Source organism: Otolemur garnettii, unplaced genomic scaffold (genome assembly GCF_000181295.1).
Source record: "Otolemur garnettii isolate 467f Iridium unplaced genomic scaffold, OtoGar3 scaffold00001, whole genome shotgun sequence".
Lineage (NCBI taxonomy): Eukaryota > Metazoa > Chordata > Mammalia > Primates > Galagidae > Otolemur > Otolemur garnettii.
The window spans coordinates 41943481-41969927 of record NW_003852396.1 but is presented as its reverse complement, the minus strand read 5'-3'; the positions used below and the strand labels follow the sequence as shown (position 1 = coordinate 41969927).

General features: G+C 46.1%; 1 protein-coding gene across 7 annotated transcripts in view; it reads right to left on the bottom strand.

Moving 5' to 3' along the window:
- TEAD1 (TEA domain transcription factor 1) overlaps positions 1-26447 on the bottom strand; it is a 258137-nt gene that overhangs the window by 38886 nt on the left and 192804 nt on the right. For 4 of the 7 annotated variants that reach the window (XM_023516547.1, XM_012804118.2, XM_023516498.1 and 1 more), the window contains 5 exons: positions 17860-17871; positions 16917-17051; positions 15728-15774; positions 14724-14785; positions 12825-12949 (listed from right to left, as the gene is read on the bottom strand). In XM_023516547.1, coding sequence (XP_023372315.1) covers positions 12825-12949; positions 14724-14785; positions 15728-15774; positions 16917-17051; positions 17860-17871 — 381 coding nt within the window. The remainder of the gene's footprint in view (positions 1-12824; positions 12950-14723; positions 14786-15727; positions 15775-16916; positions 17052-17859; positions 17872-26447) is intronic. The other 3 variants (XM_023516572.1, XM_023516447.1, XM_023516516.1) reach the window with 1 other exon arrangement.

The window sequence follows — 26447 nt, the reverse complement described above, 5'->3', positions numbered from 1 at the left end:
TGTATTGCTGTAAGTAAGTGACCTTAGCCCTGACCTCTGCAGGTCTAGAGGTCAGGAAGGTGAACTGTGGTCAGGGGCCGTGAAGGTACAGCTGAAAAGCAAGGTGGTGAGTGAAAACCACAAAAACTCTGGACCCAAACACAAAGCTAAAGTGTTCTCATACAGGGACTGGAGATATAATACATGTTATATGTGCGTATCCAGCAGTTTTAAAGGTTAAAGGAAATAACACATAGCAGGTGGCTAGATGCAGGGCCTGGCATATATGAAAAAGTGTTCAATAAATTGTAGCTGCCAAGATTACTATTGCTATGGTTTATTATCATGTAAGATTAACTAGATAATCTTAAAAGCAAAACAACTTTCCTGCTTTAGCTATCCCTCCTGCCTAGCAAAAGAAAAAAAAACATAAATAGCCAAGAGCTGGAAGCAAGTTGTAAAGCCATATGACTGCAAATCCTTCCTTGTGGCCCACTCACCCACAACGGCCCGGGGCGTGGGCCCCTCACCGTGCCTGAGGAACTTGTGTGGCCTGAACGCTGGGAGCAATGTGCTTTTGATATGTCTGATCTCAGGTAATCCCTGCCTCATGTCGCCCCCGTAGGTGGATTTATCTAAATCATTTTGCAGATGAGGAAAAAGAAGCTTAGAGAGGAACTGACTTGCCTGAGGTCACCCATCCAGGAATAGTCCTGGAGTTAAGAATAAAACTCGGATCTGTCAACGCCACGGCCCTTGCATTTGCTATCAACATCAACTACACTGTCTTCCAGAAGAAAATGCCTAAGCCCTTCTTTTTCTACAAGTTGACTAGGGAAAAAAACAAAACAAAACAAAAGACAAAAAGTTCGAAGCCTGTCCTGAAAAAAAGCGAAATAGTTCTATGAAATTAAATTAGAATTCAGGACAAACATGATTCACAACGTATCAGATAGAGTCCTCAAAGGTTTCTATTTTGAGGAACAGAGAAGGGGCTGGCTGTCTGCTAAAGGAAACTGCGTACTGTCTCTCCAAGGCTGGTGACTTGAAACCAAACCCTGACCATTGGCGTCTGAGTGGCTTTATTCCTGCCAAGAGGTGGTGACTTTGTTTCTAAGAATACAAAGGACTACAGAAGGTGTCCTGGAGACCACAGCATTGAAACAAACAGACCTCCCTCTCTCCTTAATTCAACCTGAGTAGGTCAGGAATCCAACTGCCCCTAAATCCAAAAGGCTGAAAAGAGAAAAAAAAATCTACCTGATCTGTTTGGGTTCAAGTTTTAATGAAATTAAAACTCTTAAAAGCCATTAGGTGAGGCTCTAACGACTTCCCGTCCTGCCAGCTTTCCTTCTAAGGGAAGAAGGCTAGGGTGAATTCCTTATTTGCCTCCCTCTTCAGGAGTGATGGTTTCCCCAAAACTAAAGATGGCACAAAAAACCAAAAAAGGGGGTAATTCTATTCCACGAGGCAGAAAACAAATATTCACAAAAGAAAACAAGTATTTGGGGCCATATGGAGCAATGTCGATGAGTTATGCATCCTAATTAAGACTAAAGTTCCTCAATATCTCAAACAGAGAGGTGGACTCATCCCCAAAAAGGTCTCCTGGGTACTCAGCAAAGGCACACACTGATCAACATATCAAAGGCAACAACATAAAAGGTACTCCCTCTGCATATTTGTTTTATGGATTTCAGTAGAACAAACCAGCATTATACGCCAGGCACTGTGCTAGGCGCAGGAAATCCATGAGCTAACAACAAAAAGTGCCTGTCTCTGAAGAATCTACAGAGTGACTGTATGGGACTATCTTATTGCTTCTATAGTAAGAATCTACATTCTTTAGATTCCTGTAGAGAAGGTAGGAATAAAGACAGTAAACACTATCTCTCCTGCACATCATATGAATTAAATTAGCATTTATCAGCTCTTTTTAAAAGAATGACCTGGCTGGGTGTGGTGGCTCATGCCTATAATCCTAGCACTCTGAAAGGCCAAGGTGGGTGGATTGCCTGAGGTCAGGAGTTTGAGACTGGCCTGAGGAAGAGCAAGACTCCATCTCTATTGAAAACAGGAAAAACTAGCATTGTGGGGGCAACTTGTAGTCCTAGCCACGCCTTACACAATCTTAACATGTGGACTTCTATTTTGCCTGGGGGAAATGCCCATTTTCTCTTTCTACTGCTATAATCTCTCTAATTATTCCTCGTAGCAGTTTTAACAGTGACAAAGGTGAATGCAGTCCCAGAAACTCTACACATTTACTTCACATTTACTTGTGAAGGGTTAGTGAGATGCCCGGGACGTTTAACAATGAGATCCTCCTCTGCTACTTGACGAGGTCACTTTCTTCCCTGGTTCCTGACTGTCCTTTGTTCTTTGCTGCTTAGGAAGCCTGCATGGAGGAGGGGTAACCCCCCCCCCAGACCAGGGGTCTTCAAACTTTTTAAACAGGGGGCCAAGTTCACTGTCCCTCAGACCGTTGGAGTGACAGACTATGGGCCCCAAGACGGACGAGTTGGCTGCTAAGCAGGACAGACAGCAGCAGCTACAACACCCAGCGGTCCGGATAAATGTCCTAGGCGGGCTGCATATGGCCTGCGGGCTGTAGTTTGAGGACGCCGGCCCCAGACTATGGAGTCAGGCTCTGGGTTTGAATCCAGTCACTGGCACCAGATTCCAGCTGAGTCATCCCAGATAGGCCATCTCGGCCCTCTCTGCTGCAGAAATAACAACAGTATCTACTTTGCAGGAGTGTCAAGAACATGAAATTCAATAATACACAGAAAACACAGGATGCTATGCCTAGCGCATAATTTGCTATTCCTAGTTCCCCGAACAATCATGTTTCTTTACCTCAGATGAGATAATTTGCAATCAATGCTGTCCTTCTGTTAGCAAAAAACTGGAAATATTAAAATTTAAAACAGAAGCAAAGGGAGGGAAGGTCTCAGACCTTCCACCCTTCATCAGGGTGAATCCTACTGTTCTGATATTGCTGGCAGTGCTGGAACACAGGGCACAGGGCCGTGTGTGACCTGGGCCCCGCATCCCCTCAGGCATGCAGTGCCCTCCCTCGACACCTGCTTTCCGAACTCCACTGGGAGTCTGTCCTCAAAAGTGGGCCAGGGGTAGCTTGGAAGGTTGCCCATCACTGTGGATGGGACAAACTATCACTGTGCAGCTTCCAAAAGTGCTCACTGGGGCTTTTTACTCTTTTATGAAGGACCATTAATACATTCTCTTCTAGAAATGTCTGATGAAGCAGTACAATTTTTGTGGAAAAGGCAGGAAAGGCCCCACACATCTGCTAGTCCCCAGCATCTGTGAGTCGCCCGCGGACATGCCCCAGCGCTGCACCACACCATCCGACCTGAAGATGGCAGTCTTCTCCTAAACTTGTTCCAAAAATCCCAAGTATTTGAAGAACGTCAAGAAACCTTGAAAAATGACTACTGTCAAATAATACCAAGAGAAAAATTATAATTCACTTAGGAATTTAAAGAAACCAAGACAAATAACTCATGTCAAAGGATGCTAATGTACAAGTTGGAACAGAACAAGAACAAATCACCTACATTTATTTCCTGTCACGTTCCTGCCAGGACTGTCTGTCCAGTCACCCGTGGGCAGCCTGGCCAGCCTGTGATAGCCCCTGGACCCTGCAGGGACAGGGAACGACTGTGAAGCCAAGCCAGGAAAGTAAGCTGCATATTTAGCCTGGGGGCTTGCCCGTGCCCAGCGCTCCTGCCTGGGAAAAAGTGAATCCAAAGTGAGCTCCCTCCTCAGCTAACTGCTCAGGGCTCCAGCCCTGTTCTAGCCACCTGGCCACCAGGTGCCCTTCATCCTTTGCCCTGTGCTCTTTGCAGAAGAAACATCATTGCAAACAAGGAGCAATTCAGTCCTTCCTTCCAGGATCTCACACCAGGACACACCCTCCCTGCCTCCCACTTCCAGTACCATCTCCACAGAGAGGTCGCTGCTTTCTTAAAAGAGTGTGTCTTCGCCACAGCAGTGCAGCTGAGAGGCCCACCGGCTGAGTGAGCAACTGGGAAGGCAGGCGGGTAGGGCAGCGACCTGCCAAGGAAAGCAGATGGAGCCTGGCTGGGTCTCTATGAAACATCTATAAAACCCGGATTTCCAGATGCTTTCAATTGCCTCCTCCCCAAATGGTAATGAAGAGAGAGGATGAGTGCCTGCAGCAGCTCATAGCATATACCACCTAGCAAACAGACAGGCTGCCTCTGCAAGAGCGTCACACTGAGTGTGGACAGCCTGGTGGGCAGCTCAGCACCCACAAAGGACTGCAGGGGGTGGGGGGACTCACACCCCACTGAGCCATCATCACCTCATCTCCCATGTCCTACTGGAAGAACCTAATTGGGAAAACACAAAAAAAAACCTGGGAGAAGCCCCCAAACTGGGCACTCACAACCATCAGAGATGTCACATTCCTCCCCAAACCTGGAAGGCCAAATGCACTTTCTGGCCATTTATTCTAAGCATGTGATGGCACATGGGTTAGAATCCAGGCTCTGCTATTTTGAAACTATAAGACCTAAGATAAGTTGCTTAGCCTTTCTGGGCTGTAGCTTCCTCATCTGAACACACTGATGACTGCTGGCCTATCTTTTGAGGGTCAACGTGAAGGTCAAATGAAACAGTCAATGTGAAAATTCTGTGTGGGCCATAGAGAGCTGCACAGATGCTGGTGCGCTGGTTTACTATTATGAGAGCCACATGTAAGCCCCTGAACTAGGGCAGAGAAGGATCCTCTTTCGTGAAGGACCAGAAACTAGATCTGCCCAAAGACCCATTCCCCAACCAAAGATGTAGCAAGTGCCTCAGCAGCCACTGCAGGGCTTGGAAGTTTCTCCACAGCCCTTCCTACCCCATCAAGGACACAGGCAATTCTGATTGTATTTCTCCAATCCAATCCTCATTCATACACAACCATCCTCTCTTCCTTCTTCCATAGGCCTCATCAAAATCTAATTTCCTTAGAGCTGTTCTGGTCATTTTATTCTGAACCAAGTCAGGATCCCGGATCTGATAATTTTCATTAATCCGTGAATTTAGCTTTTTGGAAGAAGCCATAAAGATATAACATTAAATCAGCTTGGTCTATGGGAAAGAATCAGGTGATCTGCAGGATATATTTGCGGTCCTTCAGTACAGGCTGGACCAGAGGCCTGCCGGTCCCCCGGAAGGGAGACCTCTAGCTTCTCTCCTCGAGTCATGAAGACTGCTGACACCCGCCCCCACACTCAGAGGCCTCCAGCTTTCTGGGCATATTCAGACACTGAGAAATAAAGATAAGGGGCCAGGACAGTCCAGGCAGCAAAACTCTCTGCTTCCAGCTGAGGTGCTGGCCTAACCAAAGCTGAGGCTACCCCTCTTCTCAAACTCTCTCCTCTCCTGGAGCCTGAATCCCTATCTCTACTTTCCTCTTCCTCTGAGGTCCATCTGTGAACAGAGAACAATCCTGCTCTCCCCGCCCCCAGGACGTGGGGTAAACATCTCCCTGCACAGGAAAGTACTTCATAAATGAGAAGGTTTCTTTGAATGGCTATTGCAGTTACCCTCCACATTTCTCAAAAATTCCTCAAGTTGGGCCAGGCTGAGTGGCTCAAGCCTGTAATCCTTGCACCCTGGGAGGCCGAGGAGGGTGGATTGCCTGAGCTCATGAGTTTGAGATCAGCCTGAGCCAGAGTGAGACCTCGTCTCTAAAAATAGCCGAGCGTTGTGGTGGGCATATGTAGTACCAGCTACTTGGGAGGCTGTGGCAAGAGAATCACTTGGACCCAAGGTTGCTGTGAGCTGTGATGCCACAATACTCTACCAAGGGCGACAAAGTGAGACTCTGTCTCAAAAAAAAAAAAATAATTCCTCAAATTGTTGGCCTTCGATTTAGACAAAGTTCAAATAGCCAACCCTCCTATCTATTACCCAGATCCTAGGCTAAGTTACTTCAACTCTCTGAGTCTGTTTCTAACCAATGCTAATTTCTTTTATTATTATTATGAGACAGGTTCTTGCTCTGTTGACCAGGCTGGAATACAGTGGTGTGATCGTAACTCATGATAGCCTCAAACTCCTGGGCTTAAATCACTCTCCTGCCTCAGCCTCCCAAATAGCTTGGACTACAAACACATGCCACCATGGCTGGCTAACTTTTAAATATTCTGTAGCAATGGAGTCTTGCTATGTTGTCCATGTCACTCTCAAATTCCTGGCCTCTTGTGATCCTTTCACCTTGGCCTCCCAATGTGCTGGGATTTTAGCCATGAGCCACTGTACCTGATCCCGATTTTACCTATTTCAGTAAGTTTATTTTAACGATGCAAAGACCATTACCAAGGCAGTCCTTAGCAATTCTGCTTTCTCCTCTTATCCATGACTTTGAGTTTTATCAGTTTCCTCAATCTCTAAAACTCAGTCATTTCCATCAATCCTCCTCCTCTCACAGCTGATTTTACTCCATGGCCTTTTAATTTTATTCTTCATGACTTCTCTCCCCTCTGCCACACCTGACCACTAGCCCATAACCACTGCTCCTGCCCTGCTTTGGTCCTCATCACCCATCACCTGGGGCAGCAGCATTGCCCATCTCCCTGGTTCCAGCCCATCCTCTCACCTGCTGCAGCCATCATTTTCTCGAACCACATACTGGATATCCTTTCTTTAAAGCATGGGGGTGCAGTGGGAGAAGAGACATTCATATGACACTGTATATGCATAAAAATCACTACAAAGAGTCACCACTAAAGGCTTGGTGCCCATAGCTCAGTGAGTAGGGTGCTGGTCACATACACCAAGGCTGGCAGGTTTAAGCCTACCCTGGGTCTGCTAAACAACAACAACTACTCCTCCCCCGCCAAAAAAATTAGCCAGCATTATGGCAGGTGCCTGTAGTCCCAGCTACTCAGGAGGCTGAGGCAAGAGAATCACTTAAGCCCAAGAGTTTGAGGTTGCTGTGAGCTGTGATGCCACAGCACTCTACCGAGGGCAATGGCTTAAGACTGTCTCAAAAAAACAAAACAAAACAAAACAAAACAAGAGTCACCAGAAAACAGTAATAGTAGTTTATCTACTTAGATGTAAGATAGGAATTAGAAAGAAGGGAAATCTCCCTCCTATTCTTTTATGCTTATAGATTTGACCACATGAACTCACATATACTAAAAGAATAACTAAGGCTGAGCGCCGTGGCTCACACCTGTAATCCTACCACTCTGGGAGGCCAAGGAAGGTGGACTGCTTGAGCTCAGGAGTTTGAGACCAGCCTGAATAAGAGTGAGACCCCATCACTACTAAAAATAGAAAAACTACCTGGGCATGGTGGCAGTCATCTGTAGTCCCAGCACTCAGGAGTCTGAGACAAGAGGATCTCTTGAACCCAGGAGTTTGAGCTTGCTATAAGCTATGAAACCATGGCACTCTACTACCCAGGAGGACAGAGGGAGATTGTCTCAAAAAAAAAAAAAAATTATAAAAATTAATTTAGAAATATTCTGGCTCCTACTTGAATTTCAATAAAGTCCAATCACCTGGTGAGCACAATCTCCCCAGCCTGGTCCTTGTCCAGCTCTGTGGCCTGATTTCCTATTACATTACTCTAAGACATTCAGGTTGCAAAAATACATTTGTGGAATCCAGGGACATTACTAAATGTAATTATTGGTGTGAGAGAATGATTCTATTCTGCCCACTCTGTAGACTGGAAACCGAGGCTGAGCGATTAAGTAATTTGTCCATAATCTAACACAGCGGGTAAGAATTTAAGTACTAGTCCTCTTTCCACTAGAACAGCGGTTCTCAACCTGTGGGTCGTGGCCCACAGGAACTGTATGAAAGGGCCGCGGCATTAGGAAGGTTCCACCGCACTAGAAGATGATGCCACCAGAGCACAATGGAAGATACATTCTAAAGCTCAAATGAGAACATTCTTTGCCTCTCTCACTCCTTGACCCAAACCCTGATAAGAATCACAGAACAATGAGATGGATCAAGAACTCAGAGAAAACCCAGCCCAACTTTCTCCCCGGAGTAAAGGGCGCTGCAACATTTAGCCATGCTCTGGGAGCTCATACTTTGGAGGCAGCTGTTTTTGCTTTTGAATAATGTCATTATTCCTTCAAAAGTACACTCAAGCAGTTAAGAACACTGAGCAGAGCCAAACCTTGGCACGGCCACCACTCTTGGCAGTGGATCTTGATAATGTTACTTAACACTTCCGAGCCTCAGCTCCTTTACTGCTAGACTGGACAGATCAACAGCCCCCGTGTCAAAATGCTTGGCATCCTGCACGTACGACGCAGCACCATAAGTGCTGGTGATGATCATGACTGCCACGTTATATAAAGGAGTTCCCCATGTTGAGCTGGGCTGTGTCTTCCCTCTCCAGGTCTGCTCCTGAACCACGTCACAGAGCTTGTCTTCTTCCATAAGATAGGGCTTCTGAAAAATCTCAAGAGAATCACCTCCTCCCCTCTCTGTCCCTCTCCATCCCAACACCTTTCCTTCCGCAGCTGTGCAATTCCCGCCTCACTAAACCGCTCCTGTACTCTCTCCCTGCTATGACCGCTGCTTATGGTGACAGGGAGACCACAACCAGCATGAGGTACACAGCCATGCCTGAGAAGTCTGAGCCAGGCAGGGCTTTCCAGCTGTAGGGAAGGATGCAGCTGCCTTGTGGGGGGCTGAAGGAACCAGCTGTGTGGACTGGGGTGGAGGAACCACACCAGACTTTATCAGGAAAACCAGTCCCTGTGCACAAGGCAGGACTCAGCAGACAGCTCACCTGTCTGGTTTTCATCTGTACAAAGCAGCGGCTGCCTAACTTGGCCTCTAGATACTAGGCCCTCATTTCAGGTGAGGCCCTTTGAAATAGCCCACCCGGGTGGAGGATCTTATACTGAACACTTTGACATGCAACACTGAAATCATGTAGAAAGTGCATTTCTAAGCATTACTAAACACTTCTGAAACAGTCCTTGTTGTTTACACTCTTCCTTCCTTTCTTCACCCTCTGCTGTTTTTCTCTTAGCTTCTAGCAGAGCCAAAGGTAACAGAGGGACTGACTTGCTGGTTCTCCACCAACATAAACAGCTACTAAGTCAGGAAGCCGCCTTCTGGTTTGCACGTGATGCACAGACAGCAGGGGGCGTGCACCCCCTGATTATTCTCCCATTAGCTCCTTCTAGCCTTAGGCTATGAAAACAGACTACTCAACAGATACAAATGGACCATACAGCCTTTTGGTCACAACCTCAGGATGTAGAGTCGGCAGACTTGGATCTGAATCCCATCCAGTCAGATGGCTGTCCAGTACTAGGCAAGCTACTTCGTAAGGAGTGAAGAAGAGAATGCACAGTGTTGGCACATAGGCAGTGTCCAGTCAGTGCTGGCCTTCCCTGCTACTGCTCTCCACTATGGCCAGGGGCAGCAGGGTGGTGAAGAATTTTTTTTTTTTTTTTTGAGTCTCACTTGGTCACCTTTGGTAGAGTGCTGTGGCGTCATAGCTCACGGAAACCTGAAACTCTTGGGCTTGAGTGGTCCTCTTGTCCGAGCCTCTCAAGCAGCTGTGACTACAGGTGACCACTACAATACCCAGCTATTTTTAGAGTCAGGGTTTTGCTCTTGCTTAGGCTGGTCTCGAACTCCTGAGCTCGGGCAATCCGAGTAAATTTCAAGAATTGTTGGTTCTAAGGAAGACAACCCCAGACTCAGGAGGTGGCAAACTAGGTCCTTTTCTTGGCTTTGCTGCTTCCTAAATATGCAATTGTGTCTATCTCCCCTTAGGAGATGGTAGTGGCAGGCAAACTGGGGTTCAAAGCTAGCTAGCTGTAGTTATTGTAAGACAGAAATCTCCCCATGCTTCTTCTGTAGTAGGGACGAGAACTACCTACCCCATACAGTTGTCCTAAGGTAAGGATTAAGAAATCACAAATGAAAGTAGCACCACCCCAGGCTACTTAATCTTTTTGTTTGTTTTTGTCAGCGGTATCCACAAGTTCTCTTTTCTACTAACGATATCTAACAACCCCATGATTCCAATGAGCCTAATCCCTTACAAAGTAAGGGAAAATGTCTGTACACATTTGGATGTGGCAAAGATTTAGAAAATCCAAATAAAAAGTTTAATTTGCTTAGGGCTCTTTAACTATGGGTCCCATTGTTGGTTTCCTTACTAAATGAACACGCTTAATGTCTGATGTTCAAGATTAAGTACCGCATACTCAAACTTGTTAAAATGTACGTGCTGAATTTATCTTAGAAGGCTTTAATTTTCCTATCCTCGGAACGAAGTATAGTAAAATTAAAGAAGGCAAGGCTTTTGGTCTTAAGAGCCAAAGAAAGTATCTGCATGGTACAAATTTTTCAGTGTAACCTCAGCCCTGAAGTCCCATTTCACTTTGATTCTAACAGCACCTCACGTTTGCCTGATAAAGCACAGGTGCACATGCTGTTATTATGAGAGGCTAGCGCTTCAGATCTTGTCAAATGCTCATCCATTCCATGCTCCTCTGAAGCATGCTCTTGCTCAGGCTGCTCTCAAGCAATCTCCCTGCCTCGGGCTCCCAGAGTGCTAGGATTTACAATGGATGAGCTACCGTACCCAGCCACAGTCCTCAAAAAAAAAAAAAAAAAATTTAATTGTGATAAAAATATACATTAGTCTTTGAAACCAGCGAAATAAAAAATCATCCTAAGGCTTTTGTCTCCTAGTGCCTTAGAGCTCTGTTTTTTAAAAAAAATAAAAGGGGGACGTCTATGGCTCAAAGGAATAGGGCACCAACCCCAAATACCGGAGGTGGCGGGTTCAAACCTGGCCCTGGCCCAAAACTGCAAAATGAATAAATAAATAAAATAAAATAAGGCTGGGCGTGGTGGCTCATGCCTGTAATCTTAGCACTCTGGGAGGCCGAGAAGGGTGGATTGCCTGAGCTCACAGGTTGGAGACCAGCCTGAGCAAGAGCAAAACCCTGTCTCTAATAATATTTGGATGTTATGGTGGGCAGCTATTGTCCCAGCTACTTGGGAGGCTGAAGTTAAAGGATTGCTTGAGCCCAAGAGTTTGAGGTTGTTGTGAGCTGTGACACCATGGCACCGACCCAGGGGAACAAAGTGAGATTCCAACTCAACACCTGGCTATTTTTAGAGATGGGGTCTAGAACTCCTGAGCTCAGGCGATCCCTCGGCCTCCCAGAGGGCTAGGACAGGTGTGAGTCACCTCGCCTGGTCAATATGTGTATAGATTTAATTTAGTCCACCACACTGACGCTTCCTGTCAAACCACTCAGCTCCTCAGAAGAGTCATCCAGCTGTCCTTGTTCTCCTCAGTGGACTCAGTAGCCCCAATTTCTTGTACCTGCTCTGATGGGCTATATTTACATTTTCCCTCATTCTGAAGCAGCTCTACTTTTCCACCAGCTCCGAGAGTTCACAATTCATAGAGAGGGACATCAGTGGGCCACCCATGGGTTCCGTCTCCACTGTGGGGATGGATGGTCAAGCCCCTTTGCCCACCGCCCCCACCCACGGGAGGTTTTCCACTAGGGTAAAGGTCAGATGCTCCTGTGACAGGTCACCTCCAACTGTTCAGTATCTCAGTCACTGGCCACAGACCATGAACACGTCCGTGACACTTCTTCCTGATAACAGAATGACAGCAAGGCAGGCAACACACAGAGAGCCTAGGACCTCTGTGCTTCTGGGAGCCCTGGAGGTGGGTGGGATGGGGCGAGAGGCAGAATGCGGAAGGGAGTTGGTTCCGATCCCAGAGACCAACTCAGGATTCCTTCAGTTCTGCCTTGGGCTGCTCACCCACACGCAGATGCAATGCTCACACTCGCAGCCAAGGAGTGGGTGTGAAGAAAGGGTACGGGTCTTGCTGGGTGGGAAAGAAGGGAGGATCACATATGCATTGGAGATGGCTGGCTGAGAAACAATGGGATGATGGGTACAAGAGGGGGTGGGGGAAGATGGAAGAGAAGAAAGTGACAAACAGAGTCCAGATGCCAATGTTACTGGTATTTATGATATTATAATACATTGCATTCCACATCTAACTGTTAAAATACCACTTAGTTACTTCTCAAGAAGAACAACTTGCTATCTTGAGAAAAAAGATCTGGAAAGGCAGTATGAACGAACGGCTGAAGGTTTGGGCTTTGGAGTTTTAAAGACTTGAATTTGAAGCTCTAATTCATCAGACGTTAACGGTGTGACCCTGGGGAAGTTATTTAACCTCTCTGTTTCCTCATCTATCTATAGTACCTAACCTCACAGGGATTCTGTAAGGATAAAATGTGATATGTCTAAATCACTTTGCACAGAACCAGCCACTCACTAACCAGGCTCATGCCTATAATCCTAATGCTTTGGGAGGATCACTTGAGCCCAGGGGTTCAACGCTAGCCTATGCAACATAGTGAGACCTCGCTTCCACAAAAAATTTAAAAATTACCCAAGTGGAGTGGCATTTGGGGATGCTAGGATGGGAATCACCTGAGCTATGACTGCACTCTAGCTAAGTGAGACCATGTTTTAAAAAAAGTTACCTATTCTTAAGTTTTATAAAACTCAAGAGCCTGTCAAGGTCGCTCCTTCTAGCTTAAATACTCCCTGGAACCTGGAGGGTCCCAAGCAGCAGTGAACACCCAGTCCTGACGCTCTGCATATCTGCCAATGCCTTGCTGCTTGGCTGTTTTTCCCAGGTCAGTTTGCACACAGAGTGTTTGTCAGGCAGAGGGAAAAGACACAAGACAGAGGAGTGAGGAAGTTACACAGGAAGGAGAGGAAAATCCTAGAAGATACACCTCTCCGGGCACACTCACCGAGTCTGGGTCTCGCTGCTGTTCGAGAAAAGCTGAAAATTCCACCAGGCGAAGCTTGGTTGTACCAATGGATCGACCCTGCCAAGCGGGGACCGAGGGAGCTGGGGCTGATGTAGGCTCAAAACCTGAAAGACCAATCATCACCTTTAAACCTGGCTCCTTACCTCCCCTCCGGCCAAGAGTAGGCAGGGGTCTCAGGGTGACCCTGTGTGAAAGGTCAGAGGCCCCTCCTTCAGCATCAGGGGGTAAACTTGGGGAGGCACCAGTGGCATTCTGTCCCAGGATCCCAGAGACAATGACTAGCAAGACAAGCACGATGCATGTGCTCCTCATAAAGCCACTGCCATTAAGGTTAAAGGCCACAGCACGAGGAAATCGAATCCTGAACCAAGGGGCCCAGCTGGGGACCAAGGTAGAAATGGCTAGAGTCAGGGCAAAGGCTTCCAAAGACCTCCTGTGAGCCTCTGACCTACATGTACTTCTCGTGTTTGGTGATGTCCTTTCTTAAGACTGTGGTTACCAAGGCTGGGCGCGGTGGCTCATGCCTATAATCCCGGCACTCTGGGAAGTTGGGGAAGTGGAATGCTTGAGCTCAGGAGTTTGAGACCAGCCTGAGCAATAGCCAGGCATTGTGACGGGAGCCTGTAATCTCAGCTACTGCTATGTTTCCCTGAAAATAAGACACTGTCTTATATTTATTTTTTTCTCAAGAAGACACACTAGGGCTTATTTTTGGGGGAAGTCTTATTTTTATTAAGTATAATACAACAATCTACATTTATTCAAATACAGTTAAGTCATCTTCTTCTGGAATCTGACAGGAGGAGCCAACCTTGTTGGTGGGGCTGGTGCTAGTGATGTGTGAACTCCTTTCCCCTAGCCGTTCACACGTGAGCAATAGGATGCCTGCAACTGCGGTTACCACATGTGTACCAGCGCAAGTGCGAACGGCTTGGAGAAAGGAGCTGTGGCAGATAAAAGGTATTCCAGGCTTCCTTACCGTTCCATCACTAGGTCTTATTATTGGGGTAGGGCTTATATTTAACAAATGCATAGAAATCCTGCCAGGGCTTATATTTTGGGTAGGTCTTATTTTCAGGGAAACACGGTATGGAGGATGAGGCAAGAAGATCACTTAAACCCAGGAGTTTGAGGGTGCTGTGAGCTGTGATGCCACAGCACTCTACCAAGGGGGATAAAGGTTAAGATTCTGTCTCAAAAAAAAAAAAAAAAAAAGACTGTGTGGTCACCAGTCTTTGCAATGCAGAACATTCTCTCAGAATGCTCCCTGGAACTGGAGCAGAGGGCAACGTGAGAGTGACTTTTAGTCTGTGGACTTTTACAGTGAAGAGCAGTGATGTCACACTGTACCCTGAGCATTCAACTGAGTGACCATGAACGTGTGGTGGGGAGGGCTGGGGGGAGCTGGCTAGATTGTGTTTTCTATTTTGGGCTTCCATGGAAGCTCTCCTTAAGGAAAGGGTACTAGGAATTGAAATTCTACTTATCTGAGAAAGGTAAATGAAAACAGATCCGCCTTCAAGACTTGCACTGCCCAATTCTGCCAGTTTATGATGAGAAAGGAGCCAAAACAACCTCCCCTTCTAAGGATGGTTGGTGTCTCAAGTGAAAGTGACTGTGTTTCTTGTTTCTTTAAAAACCTGACTTAAGAGCTCCTGGGAGATGACTGATGGGAATCAGGACCAAGCGGGGACACCCTTGTGGCCCTCCCAATCTGACCCCTGATGTAAGGAGGGCAGGGTGGAGAAGGGGGTATCCATGTCCTGCAAGTCTGGGGAGCTGTGTGGCTGTGTGCAAACAAGCAACTCCCCACATTGGGGACAGAGAGAGGCCCACTCATCAGCTGTGTCCCCGAGAGGGAGTCCCAGGGAAACTCACCTGGAATGGGGGCTGTGACTGCTGGTTGGATGGGGTAGGCCTGCTGCACAAAGGGCTTGACACTGGGGACAGAGAGGTGGACAGAGTCAGAAATTGCATCTGGAGCAGCAGCTATTGCCCAGGCCTGGCCATGGCTTCCCTGTGTGTGCGGGTCCCTCATCACGTGTCCCGTCTGCAGGTGGTAGTACGTTTGTGTCCTCCGATGGACAAGGGCCAGGAGCACACTATGAGATCAACCATCCAGGCCCCTGACGGTGCAATGGGACAAGCTGGACAGATAGATGGCAGCCTATCTTGCGTGAACTCTGACACCTGCCCTTCTCAGTCCCTGCAGAGACTGAGGCCAGCTGTCACCATTCCCAGACAAGGTTTTGGGGGTGGGCTTCATACTCTCCTTCTCCAGGCCAAATAGTTCCAATTATATTGACAATGTATACGCAGGACTTCCTTTCTACTTTTCTCACCAAGTTGCCCTTCTGTTCTGGTTTGCTGAGCTTTCTTCCCTTCTCCCACAGCATCAGCAGCTTTTTACATCAGCCGTCCCTACCACAGGGATAGAATGGCTATGGGATGACCTTCACTGACCTCTCTCAGGCTGGGAAGACCCTAGGCTCTGCCTCCAACCCCGTAAAGGGACAGGGACCCACTTCCTGTTCCCAGCTGTACTGCAACATCTTTAATCTGTCTCTTTTTTTTTTTTTGGCCAGGGCTGGGTTTGAACCCGCCACCTCTGGCATATGGGGCTGGTGCCCTACTCCTTTGAGCCACAGGCGCTGCCCTGTACTGCAACTTCTTAAGGTGAGAGTCAGGTGCTTACGTCCCTCAGACCTGAGAGGTTGGTCTCTCTCCTGCAGCCGGCCTCACTAAGAGATGGATGGCTTCCGGAATCTCAGTGTAATCCTCCTTCCTCTCAAAGCCCAAGACAGCCTGGTTCTGGGAGAACTTGCCCCACGGTGGGTTGTGACCAGCTCTTGTTGTCAGTGCCAACCCCTCCTCAGACTTACTCTTGCGAGGATCCTGGCTGCCCTGTTTGTATCATTCCCGGCCAGAACTGGAAGGCAAAATGCAAAGGCCTCAGGGTTATGAGTTTACTTCAAAGCACAGTTCAGGATGCCTAGGCAGTAAGACCTTACTACAGATAGCAGGTTCCCATCACCCACCAGAATCACCTTTCCCAAGTGGAAATGTCTTGTGTCGGCACTACACGCCAGATCACAACCCACACCCTTGGCCTGGCACCCCAGGGCTCCCCTTAGCTCCTCCCTCCTGAAAATGTCACTGAGGAAAGGGGCAGAGCGACTGCTTTACCCATGCACCTGCCCATTTATCTTCCTCTTTCCCCCTCTGTACTGGAGCCCTCCCTGTGTTATATTATATTCTGCCTCCAGAGCACCAAAGGGGCAGAGGGCAAACCTAGAACAAGACGACCAGAAACAGGCGTGGTGGTGCATGCCTGTGTTCCCAGCTACCTGGGAAGCTAAGGCAGGAGGATCACTTAAGGGCAACAGGGCAAGACCTTCATCGCTTAAAAAAAAAGGTCAGCAAAGCTCCAAGAAGCAACACTTCTTTGCTGGGACCTTCTCTCAGGCTTGTGCTGCCCACTGGAGAGGGAAGCAGCAGCCTTTGGAGTCACACAGCCCTGGCACTGACTCCTGACATCACCATCCATTCAATTATGATCAAGGTACCTAAATTCTTGTTTTACTATTAAATAGCCTCAGGTTTCTTACCTGTAAAATGGCAATAATAATAAGAAGTACTTAAAATTACTATGAGGACTAAATGAGATTATAAAACTACTTCTTGGCCCTTAAACAGGCTTAAAATGAAAATGTTGATATTCCTTTAAGGGCTAATGGTCATAAAGTGACCCTGAAGACAGAAAGAGACCAAGGGCCAGGATAGAAACAGAGAGCAGGAGAGACAGATCACAACCGGAAAGTCACAGAATGGATTCCATATCTTCAGGGACTAAAATTTCTTCTTCCTCTCTTTCTCTCCGCTCCCCTCCTTTCTTATGCCATCTCCTCTTTTCTCTCTTTCAACACTTTACACACAGCCATCAGTTCACCATGAGGTGGTTTCTGGCCTCTCGCACACCTGACCCCAGTGATGACAAGTGCCAGGTGAACACTGGCCCATGCCAACCCTAACCCCAGCCTCTGCCATTACTGCGCTGGGCTCATGACTTACCCCCGGTGCCCCCGGGAAGGTCGGGCGTGGAATCCCAGGCAGCCCCAGCTTGTTGTGAATGGCAGTGGCTGAGACGATCTGGGCTGAGGACATGGCTGCCATGTGCTGCAGGGCCTTATCCTTTGCAGTCTGATCCTTGAAGGTGACAGCGACAATCAACTTAATACAGAATGCACGGCTACCAGACAGGTTAAACAGGCACAGCCACGAGCACATAGACTAAAATACAGAGCCACAAAAGAGGCTGAAAAAGCAAACATGCACGGATAAATAAACACAGCCAGAAGGCTAAAACGTACTCAACCTACTGTAGCTCTGAACATTTACAGAGAATATCCACTGGGGCAGGGTGATTTTTTTTTTTTAATTAAATCCATTTTCTAATAGAAGGTAAAGCCTCTGAGAATAGTGGACAATGTATTTATTTTTTTCAGCTTCTAGAAGGAGATTTCTCCAATTACTTAACACACGGAAGGAGGAAGTGTGGGAAAAGGCTCTACTGTAACTGATGGGAGGGGGTGAGAGAAGAGATGTGGTTGTGGATTGGGGCAGGACCATCCTCAGAGCTTGGGAGCCCTTTCTGCGCGTGTGTTGGCCAGCACGGGGCCACGGTCCCAGTGCTGCTGGGGTGTGAGGCTTGGGAGCTCTGGCAGATATCTCATGAGGAAGGTCAGAAGCAGCAGGATGGGCAGGGACGGGGGAGTGACAGGGCCAAGCAGCATGCTGGCGGGGCGCATGCTTTCTCAAGTATCCCCGCCGTGGGTCTAAGGCTACATGGTTCTTATAAAGCCAAGAACGTAGGGGATGGTAGAGGTCAATGTTTTCCCCCTTTTCCTAAATGGGTCCTTTTCTAGAAAAGCCAAGGCTGGTAACACAGAGCTAGCCAAAAAAGTCTGCCAAGCACAGCTAAAATATAGAATACTCGTTTGGTGAAAATACTTACCATGCTTGTTACCTGGATACAATAATAAACAATTTGTTAAAAGGATTGCGTACAAAGGCAAGGTTATTTTTTCTTCTTAAGTTAAAAAATATGTATGTATACAAACACATAATACTTGTATACAATAAAATGCATAGGAGTTCCCCCCCCACATTTCAGGAAGAATGCATGATCCAGATAGCTATCGAGAAAGGTCATTATCAGCAAGAACACCCAACAATCAGCAATGATCAAAAACCCACTCTGGCTCCACGGAGCTAGTCCTATGGCTTTCCTGGGGACAGATGGAGGGAGGGTCAGACCCCTGGAATGAGATGGGCCCCCTGGGCACAGGCAGGACTCCGGCTAGGGAAGCACAGAAGGGCTTCTGGTTGCTAGTAGAGGATTTAACTCTAGGCCCAGTCATCAAAGCAGCAGGAGCAAAGTGGTGACACAGTGACCCCTTCAGGGTTTAGACAGTCAGGGAAGGTCAAAGGAAGCTTCTGGCTGAGACACTGAGTGAGTACCAGCTGAGAGGGTGCCTCAGTGTTTACAGACTCAACCAAAGGTGATACAGAAACAGGCTGAGGTGCCAAAGGTAAGGCCAGAGGAGGTGAAAAAAAAAAAAATCAAAGCTAACAAAATATCTACTAGGGGCTTCTAGGAAAGATCTACTAGCTGTTTCCAAGGGACAGACACTGCTTTCACCCATTACTGCTTGGAGCACCCCAAAAAAACTTCTGTTAAGCCTGGACAAAAAGAGAAGTGAGAGAGAGAGAAAAAAAAAGAAAAGAGAAAAGGAAAAAAGAAAGAAAAAGGAAAAAAAGGAAGAAAAGGAAAAAGAGACTAACACTTGCATTAATTTGTATGTATTTCTCTGGCCCATAACTGAAAAGTCAACCATCCTCAAGCTAACAGCTTTTCAGGGACCCACCCGGCCACTACAACACCTGTGACTGACCCTGCTGCAGCCATCTGACAGCAAGGGCCTTGGAAGCTGCAGGGTGTTCCTGGCTCTGCGCAGTGTGGCAAGGCAGCCCTCACTGTGATTCTTTTGCTACTGCACAGCGTTCTTCCGCCTTGAGCCTCTGTTTGCTCCCTGTCAAACGTCCTAACCTAAAGCTAGCTTCTGCAGGCAACCTTTCTTCTTTTGTTTAAGATCTGAAACATTTCAAATACGGAGGATGTCAGAAAAAAGACAAATCGTGAAGGAGATGGGATTTTGTAATAAGCTGACTGGGAATGTGCCCATGTCTCAAAGCTGAACTGAGCCCAACACATACAGATCTCACGGCAGCCGGACCACTCTGAGCTGGCCCCACAGCTTCTCCTTCTCCTGTCCCCTCAGAGAGCAATCTACGAACGGAAAGCATGGCTCTTGTCACACGTACTCTATTCACTGCCAAGAATTCCCCAACATCAACACAAATTCACTGGCTTCTCTTTGGACTCTGGCCCCCAGCCTAACGAGAAGTTATAAATGCTCTCAAGGTGATCTCCAAAACTGAAGTAATGGCATAGGTATAACCACAGGCGTCTTCCTCAGGACAGAACAAGCCTTACGACTGCTTTGGGACCCAGGTGAGGGGGGGGCTTGGAAAATGGCAGCCCAGACTTCTTGCCTGCCTGGCAGACACATGTGAGGAGTAACTACAGAAGAGATTGTGGGCCTGGCTCCATTCCAACAGATCACCACGGGGCCTCTTGCAGACCTGAAAGTTGTGTTTCTGAAATGCTGGTGACAGGGCAGTCCTGCTTGCCCAAACACAGAAGCCATCTGTGCACCCTCAGGTAGGGCAACCCATGAATCCAAAGTGCAGGTCCAAATGGAGATGAGTTCCTTGCATCTCCACAACCCACTTCATTCTGTTAAAAGCTACTGGAAATGTTTCCCTTTGCTGGGCTTATTGGAAAGTTCTTAAAGTCATGAAGGTTGATGTTTTTCTTTTTTTAAAAAAATCAGTCAAGGCCGGGCAAGGTGGCTCACACCTGTAATTCCAGCATTCCTGGAGGCCAAGGCAGGACGATCCCGTGAGCTCAGGAGTTCGAGACCAGCCTCAGAATAAAAATAAGACTCATCTTTACTAATAACAGAAAAAAACTATCCAGGCCTTGTGGTGGGCACCTGTAGTGCCAGTGACCCGTGAGGATGAGGAAGGAGGATCACTTGATCCTAGGAGTTGGAGGTGGTGGGACTTTGAGGTTGCTGTGAGCTAGGCTGACACCATGGTACTCTGCCTGGGAAAGGGAGTGAGATTCTGTCTCCAAAAAAAGAAAAATCAGTCAACATGGGAAAGGAGAATGGTAACTATCTCTGTCTCTTATGTCACACACCTTAAAAATACCATCTTTTTCTCTACTAAATAATGTAAGGTCTGATTTTCTTTTTACCAGAACTCCACCCGGTAACCTACATGAAAACAAGAGTTCAAAAGCAGTACAACATATCAACTGCTTTTATCGTACCAACTGGCTGGATGACCATAAAAGGCTGACCTGCCGGGCAGCTGGGAGACCTGGTTCCAGATCTGCTTGCCTGACATTAATGAGCTGTGTTATGCTGGACAAATCATTTAACACCTTCCACTTTTCCTCATCTACAAAATAAAGAGTCGTACTTTATTCTCTAATTTATGTCCTTCTACTGTTAGAAGTATTTGTAGCTATGAGGACAAGTTCCAACATAAATAAATAGACCTTAATACATACAGCGAAAACAAAACAAAAGAAAACAAAACCCTACTCCGTGAGAAGATAGTAGCATGTAAAAATTTGGGCAGCTCTTGGCTGCCTGCTCTAGAGAGAAAGCCAAGTTTGGGAGGAAATTTCATCTCAAGTAGAGGTTCTTTCTGCACTTGACCTACCTATTTAAGAACAGGCAATTTTCTGCAAATGGACTAAATTGTCTACATCAGTGATGTCCTATCTTTTGCGTTAGAGCTCTGACTGCTCAAATAATTTTATAATATCTCCCCCTTTATCTATGATATATATTTGAAAATTAAAAAGGATTAAAATTTTTTGTTCGAAATCTAAAGTAACCCTGGAAACAATAAGCACCACCAGGAATATCTTGAAATTGGAACCAAGAGCCGCCTGCAGACCCACTTATCCTGAGATGGGAGTGCAGAAGGGTGCCGAGCTAAGAGATTTCAATGGAAGGGTCTCTAAATTGTCATTTTCAGTCAGGAGATACATGCCTGGCTTTGAAAAAATTATAACCCTAAGTGTCAGACCTGAGTAAATTGCTCCTCTCTGTCACTTTGGTCTGATATCCTGGACATTGACACAACTCACTTTATCCTTTCCCACTCACCCTCCACTCTAAAGAGGAGGGGGATAATTTATGCAAACCAGTGGAGATTAAATAGATTTTAAAACATAGGCTGCCCTTGTACATGGTATTAATTCTATCCTAAGGTATTTTTCGCACCAATATTTCTGAGATGTGCGTGAGATTTACAAAGAATGAGCACACCATTCTACCTGGAAAAACTATCAATACTAGATTATGGTCTCTGGTGTCTCGGGTCACAGGGAACACTCTGAGTGTGTGCAGATGTACATACAAGCACAAATAAGAAAAATGTGTCCCAGATAAAAGCCTGGACAAGTTCACTTTGACTTCTTACTAATTTTAAGTTCCTCTATCCCTAAGATTACATACCAAGAATAAGGCTACCAAACGCTGCATGTTTAGGAAGTGGGGGAAGAAAAGGAAAGCTCCCTTTCCCATTAAGCCCTAACACAAGCTTATAAGCTGCAAGGTGGAAAACATTTATGGAGCAGGAACTGTGGGACTATAGACGTTGACAGGGAGGGTGATGGGTGCTAAGAACAAATGGCCCACTGACTTCAGAATGGGGGCAGACAAAGCACTGTGACTTGGGGTGCGTGTCTCATTACCTACTCTGATTTCTTTACTGTCCAATTTCTGGAACACCACCCCATCAGTGGTCTCACTGCGTCTGCCACTCACTCTCTAGCAGACTGTGTCATGCATAAATTCCTCTTGCCGAAGCCTTTTAAATTGTTGTGGTTACTAAGTAAACAGGCTTTCATATTTTAGGAAGCAGGACAAGGTTGCTGCTATAACTCTCGGTTCTGCTGACTGCCGCCTTTTTTGGATAAAATGGACCAATGTTTGGAAAATGTCTACATGTAATATATATGAAAAGAAGGCAGCAATATCGTAAATGCACGTGGCTGGAGTGGTATACTCTTCACACTCACGGACATTTCAGAGGATCAATCCAGATATTATAGTCTTATCCTCTCCTCTTCCTCTAGACATTATAGGAGTCTTATTCCCCACTTCCTCTTGCTTTACCAGCTTTTGGTTATTTGCAAAATCAATTATCTCATATTCCTTACGCATTACCATAAACAGATCTTAAAGGTAATATAAAAAGGTCAACTGCTTGCATATACTCCTTACATTTCATATATGGAATCTGAATGAACAACATTATCAATCAATATATTCCAAACAGTTTATTCATGAGTTATTATTTCAGAATTGAAAGCTAAAATTCCAATCCAATTTATTCATATAGAAGTCCACAAAATACACTGGGAAATTATATGTAAAGTCAAAACAGGACCATGGATTCAAAAACTTTCAATAGCTACTAAATGTTTTCCACTGAAATACTGTTCCCAGTAAAATAAAAATATAGGGCAAGGAAGGAAAGATAGCAACTTGCTTGCAAAATCACTTTTTCAGAAAAAGACATAACACGAAATACTTTCCTAAGAAGTAATTTTGCAGCTGTTGTTTCTAATCTTGCACTATGTGGATTCACATGACCCCGGCAATTATGATCCGTACCCGTGGAATAGATAAATATCACAAAACTATACGATGGTTTTGGAGAAAGGATGGAGGGCACTTGAATTTTTTCTAGCTGTGATCTCTCATTTGCTTATTATTAGAGACGGCAGGAGTAAATACAAAAGGGGGCTATTTCGGTCAGGCAACAGCTAATGCCGAGGAGAGAAGGCACATTCATTCTTCTCCTCACTTGCTGCCTAATGAGTAGCAATTAATTCATCTTATTGTATTTCCAAATGCCAAAGACTCCATTCACATCCAAGAAAAAATGTTCAAGGCTTTTACCATTGTTCATTTTTAAATGTGCTGGGCTATATTTAGTATTTTATAACTGTCAACAACATCTCCTTTAATTCTGATGTGGGGCCTAGAATCAGAAAGAACTGTAGATGAGGATTACAGATGGGGAGACTCATAGGTGTGCCTGGTGACTTTCCCCCAGGAAGCCAGAGAATTAGGACAGCTGCACGCCAAATCTAGGTGTTTGGGAGAAGGCACCCTTCTGACCCTGTCCCTTTTTCTCTGGGAGGTGACAGCAAGGGGCAGGAGGCAGATCTTCTGAAAGGCCAGAGGGACCCAAGCTGCCACTGCTTATCATTTCTGCTTCCTTCAGACATATAGACCCAGTGAAGAGAGTTCAGTGGAGAGAATGCGGCAAAGCCCCCTGGGTGGGGGCAGGGAATGAATTCTTACCCTGGACCAGCACTCTGAGGGGAGGCGGCAGGACATCAGACTTGTGACCCTGAGCAAGTCACCAAGCCACTCTCTGTGTTCTCATGTATTAATTGGAGACAATACCACTCATGTTCAGGACTGCTTCAAATACCCAGCACGGTGCCCGCAGCCTTGCAATTGGGTGAACTTACAGCCTATGGGGCTCATGTGATCACGTGACTATGAGGCTCAGTGTTGCTCATGGTCTGAAATGGTTAGGATCCCTGGCCCTCACTAGGTAATCTTTGGGATCAATGTTATGCTAGGGCCTCATCTAAACTGGAGGCTGATTAATAATGGGATTTCTCAATGAAGGATAAGTATGCAGAACCTGGCTATTTCTGTTGCCCACAAAAAGAAAATACAGACCTGGCTCAGCTTGCACAGAAAGGTAAACATGCTCAATGCTCTAGCTCACAACGGAAGTTCTGATCGGGCTGCCACATTGCTTATAAGAGATCCTAATTCCATCATACCTAAGCATGAGAAATTGTCTCCAGGCTTAGCTCAGTTAAAGTAAAAACAAGGTAATAAAAATATCTTTACCGAGAAGGAAGGGTATATATCACAAATCCAAAAGGACTCCCCAAAGATTGGGAAATGCCAGGACAGGCTGTATATCATTTCCCAAACCCCAAGATAAGGCAAAGTGTCTTGGTGCTGACACAGACACCAGCTTTCTTTGCTTCATGTGCTGCTCATGGCCACGGGGAATACTACAGGGTGAAGTGAGACATATCCATCTTCCCTGTGGATGCGCTGATTCCTGGATGGAATCAGTGATGATACACATCCATGATTCAGCAGTGTGGACTTTAACAATGCCCCAGTGAAGTTCTTGAGCTCAAAAGAATTAAATCAACAATGTGAGCTTTAAGCTCTCTGCTTATTGGAAGGAACAGCAGATTGGAAAGAATGGCCTGCTCAGAAATCAAATCACGGAGGCCACCAGGGCGAGAATGAAGAAAATGGCCCCAGGGGAGAATAGGCAGCTCATAAATTAGTCACCAACGAATGGACAGAATCAGAGAGGCTCAGGTCTTTTTCTAATCTGCTGGGGTGATGCAATGTCAGCAAGTTCAGCTTTTCTTCAGTACACGTCCAGAGCCTGACATGAACACATCTACTGCCTAAAACATATTCCTGCTGAGGTCCAGCACAGTGAAGACCTCCTTCCTTTTAGTTTTGTTTCTAAGTCATGCATTAGTCCAAACTCACTCAAGAAGGGAACCAGAAGTAGCCTGGTCCATCTCTGAAGGAAGATGCAGGTGATCCACAGAGTGTGGCTGAGGCTCCTACAAGCCTCTGAAGCTCAGCAAATAAAGGATTGCCTTTTTGCTGTTAACGGTGAGGGGGGAAAGGAGGACAGGGTATGGACATCCTCTCAGGGTAACTGAACATTTAGAAAAGAGACTCAGAGTGCAAAACTCTGCACTGGAACTTAATGCATGGAGAATACTTTTGCAGTCTTTCTAAATGCTGGCATAATAAATCCGTGGAACTTAAATAGTTAACTACTTTTTGATGAATAAATAAATGGTGAGTGAAATAATTCAAAGTAGAGAATAATTCCTAAAGTCTGCAAGCTAGTCCTCAGACTCGGCTGCTTCTTCCCATTATTCCATGAGAGATGCCAGTAAGGGACTAAAGTGGAGGAAAGTGAGAGATGGAGGGTAGAAGCAGAACTGGTACCAGTGACACTGCTGAGGATGCAGCTGTAAACACCAGTCCAAGGAGATCTCTTAACTCAGCATCCATGAAGTCCTGCATGAACATTCCAGAGACCTCTATGCTACCGGCACACTGTAATCCCATGGATCCACCTGCTTTATGATAATAATCAGGGCCAGCTACAAAGCTGGTGGGTGACCTATAATATACCTATCTATCCCCTTTAGACTGGTGGGTCCAAAGCATGTACCCGGGCAGGGGCCAAACACGAGGCACCTCATCTCTGAGAAGCCACTCCCTCACGCTGAGCTCTCCCCTAGACCAGCAGTTAGTGCTCTTGCATCAACATTGTGCGTGACCATTTTAAAGATTTAAAAACAAAACAATCCCAGCACTCTGGGAAGCCGAGGTGGATGGATTGCTTCAGCTCAGGAGTTCGAGACCAGCCTGAGCAAGAGTGAGACCCTGTCTCTACTAAAAATAGAAAAGAACTAACCATGTGTGATGGTACACACCCGTGGTCTTTGCCTCTGGAGGCTGAGGCAAGAGGATCATTTGAATCCAGGAGTTTGAGGTTGCTGTGAGCTAAAATGGTACAGTACTCTGTCAGAGTAAGACTCTGTCTTGAAAATAAATAAATACAACCCACGATCCTACAACCTCATGCTTTGGCCATAAACGACTTTTATTCCCTTAGTCCATCCTGCCAGGCTGTTGGTTCTCAACTGCAATCGGCCAACCTCTCTGCTCTCTCAGTTTCTCTGCTCCTAGGTCATCGTCCCTCATGTTACTCCCTCTCTACTTCAACCAGCCCCTTATATTTTCTCAATTTTCCTGCCCCTTACAACTCTCCCCCATTGTCATGATCTGTATCCAAGGTCATCCCACATTGTTGGCCAAGTCTACCTTGGTGTAAGTTGTTGCAGATTGCATAAAAAAAAGTCTCATGTTGGTGCCAATGACTACAGCACAAAGTCATGGCAGGCAATGGGTGAAAATCCAGGGGCAAAGGAGAAGAGAGTTTTCAATGGAGCCGATTTTCTTAGGGAAATAAATGGCAAGGAAAGACATTGTGGGAGGCATGAGGGGAGAGAGACTGATTTTGATTTTAGTTGGAGAAGGAAGGTAGATAGATGAATTTATTAGATAGAAAGAGGGATAGAGTAATATTCTACCATTTGATTTTACATTTTAAAAACTTAATGGAAATACGTCAGAATGAAAACAATCAGTTCTGGAGAGTAAAAAGCATGAGTATTTAACATGTTATTCTCTGTACTATTCACTTTTATATATTTAAAATTTAACAACAAAGACTTTACAGTTAATTTTGATGCACGCTTCCAGTTAATTGCCATTACTTTAAGAGATCCCAACCTTTATTAAGGAA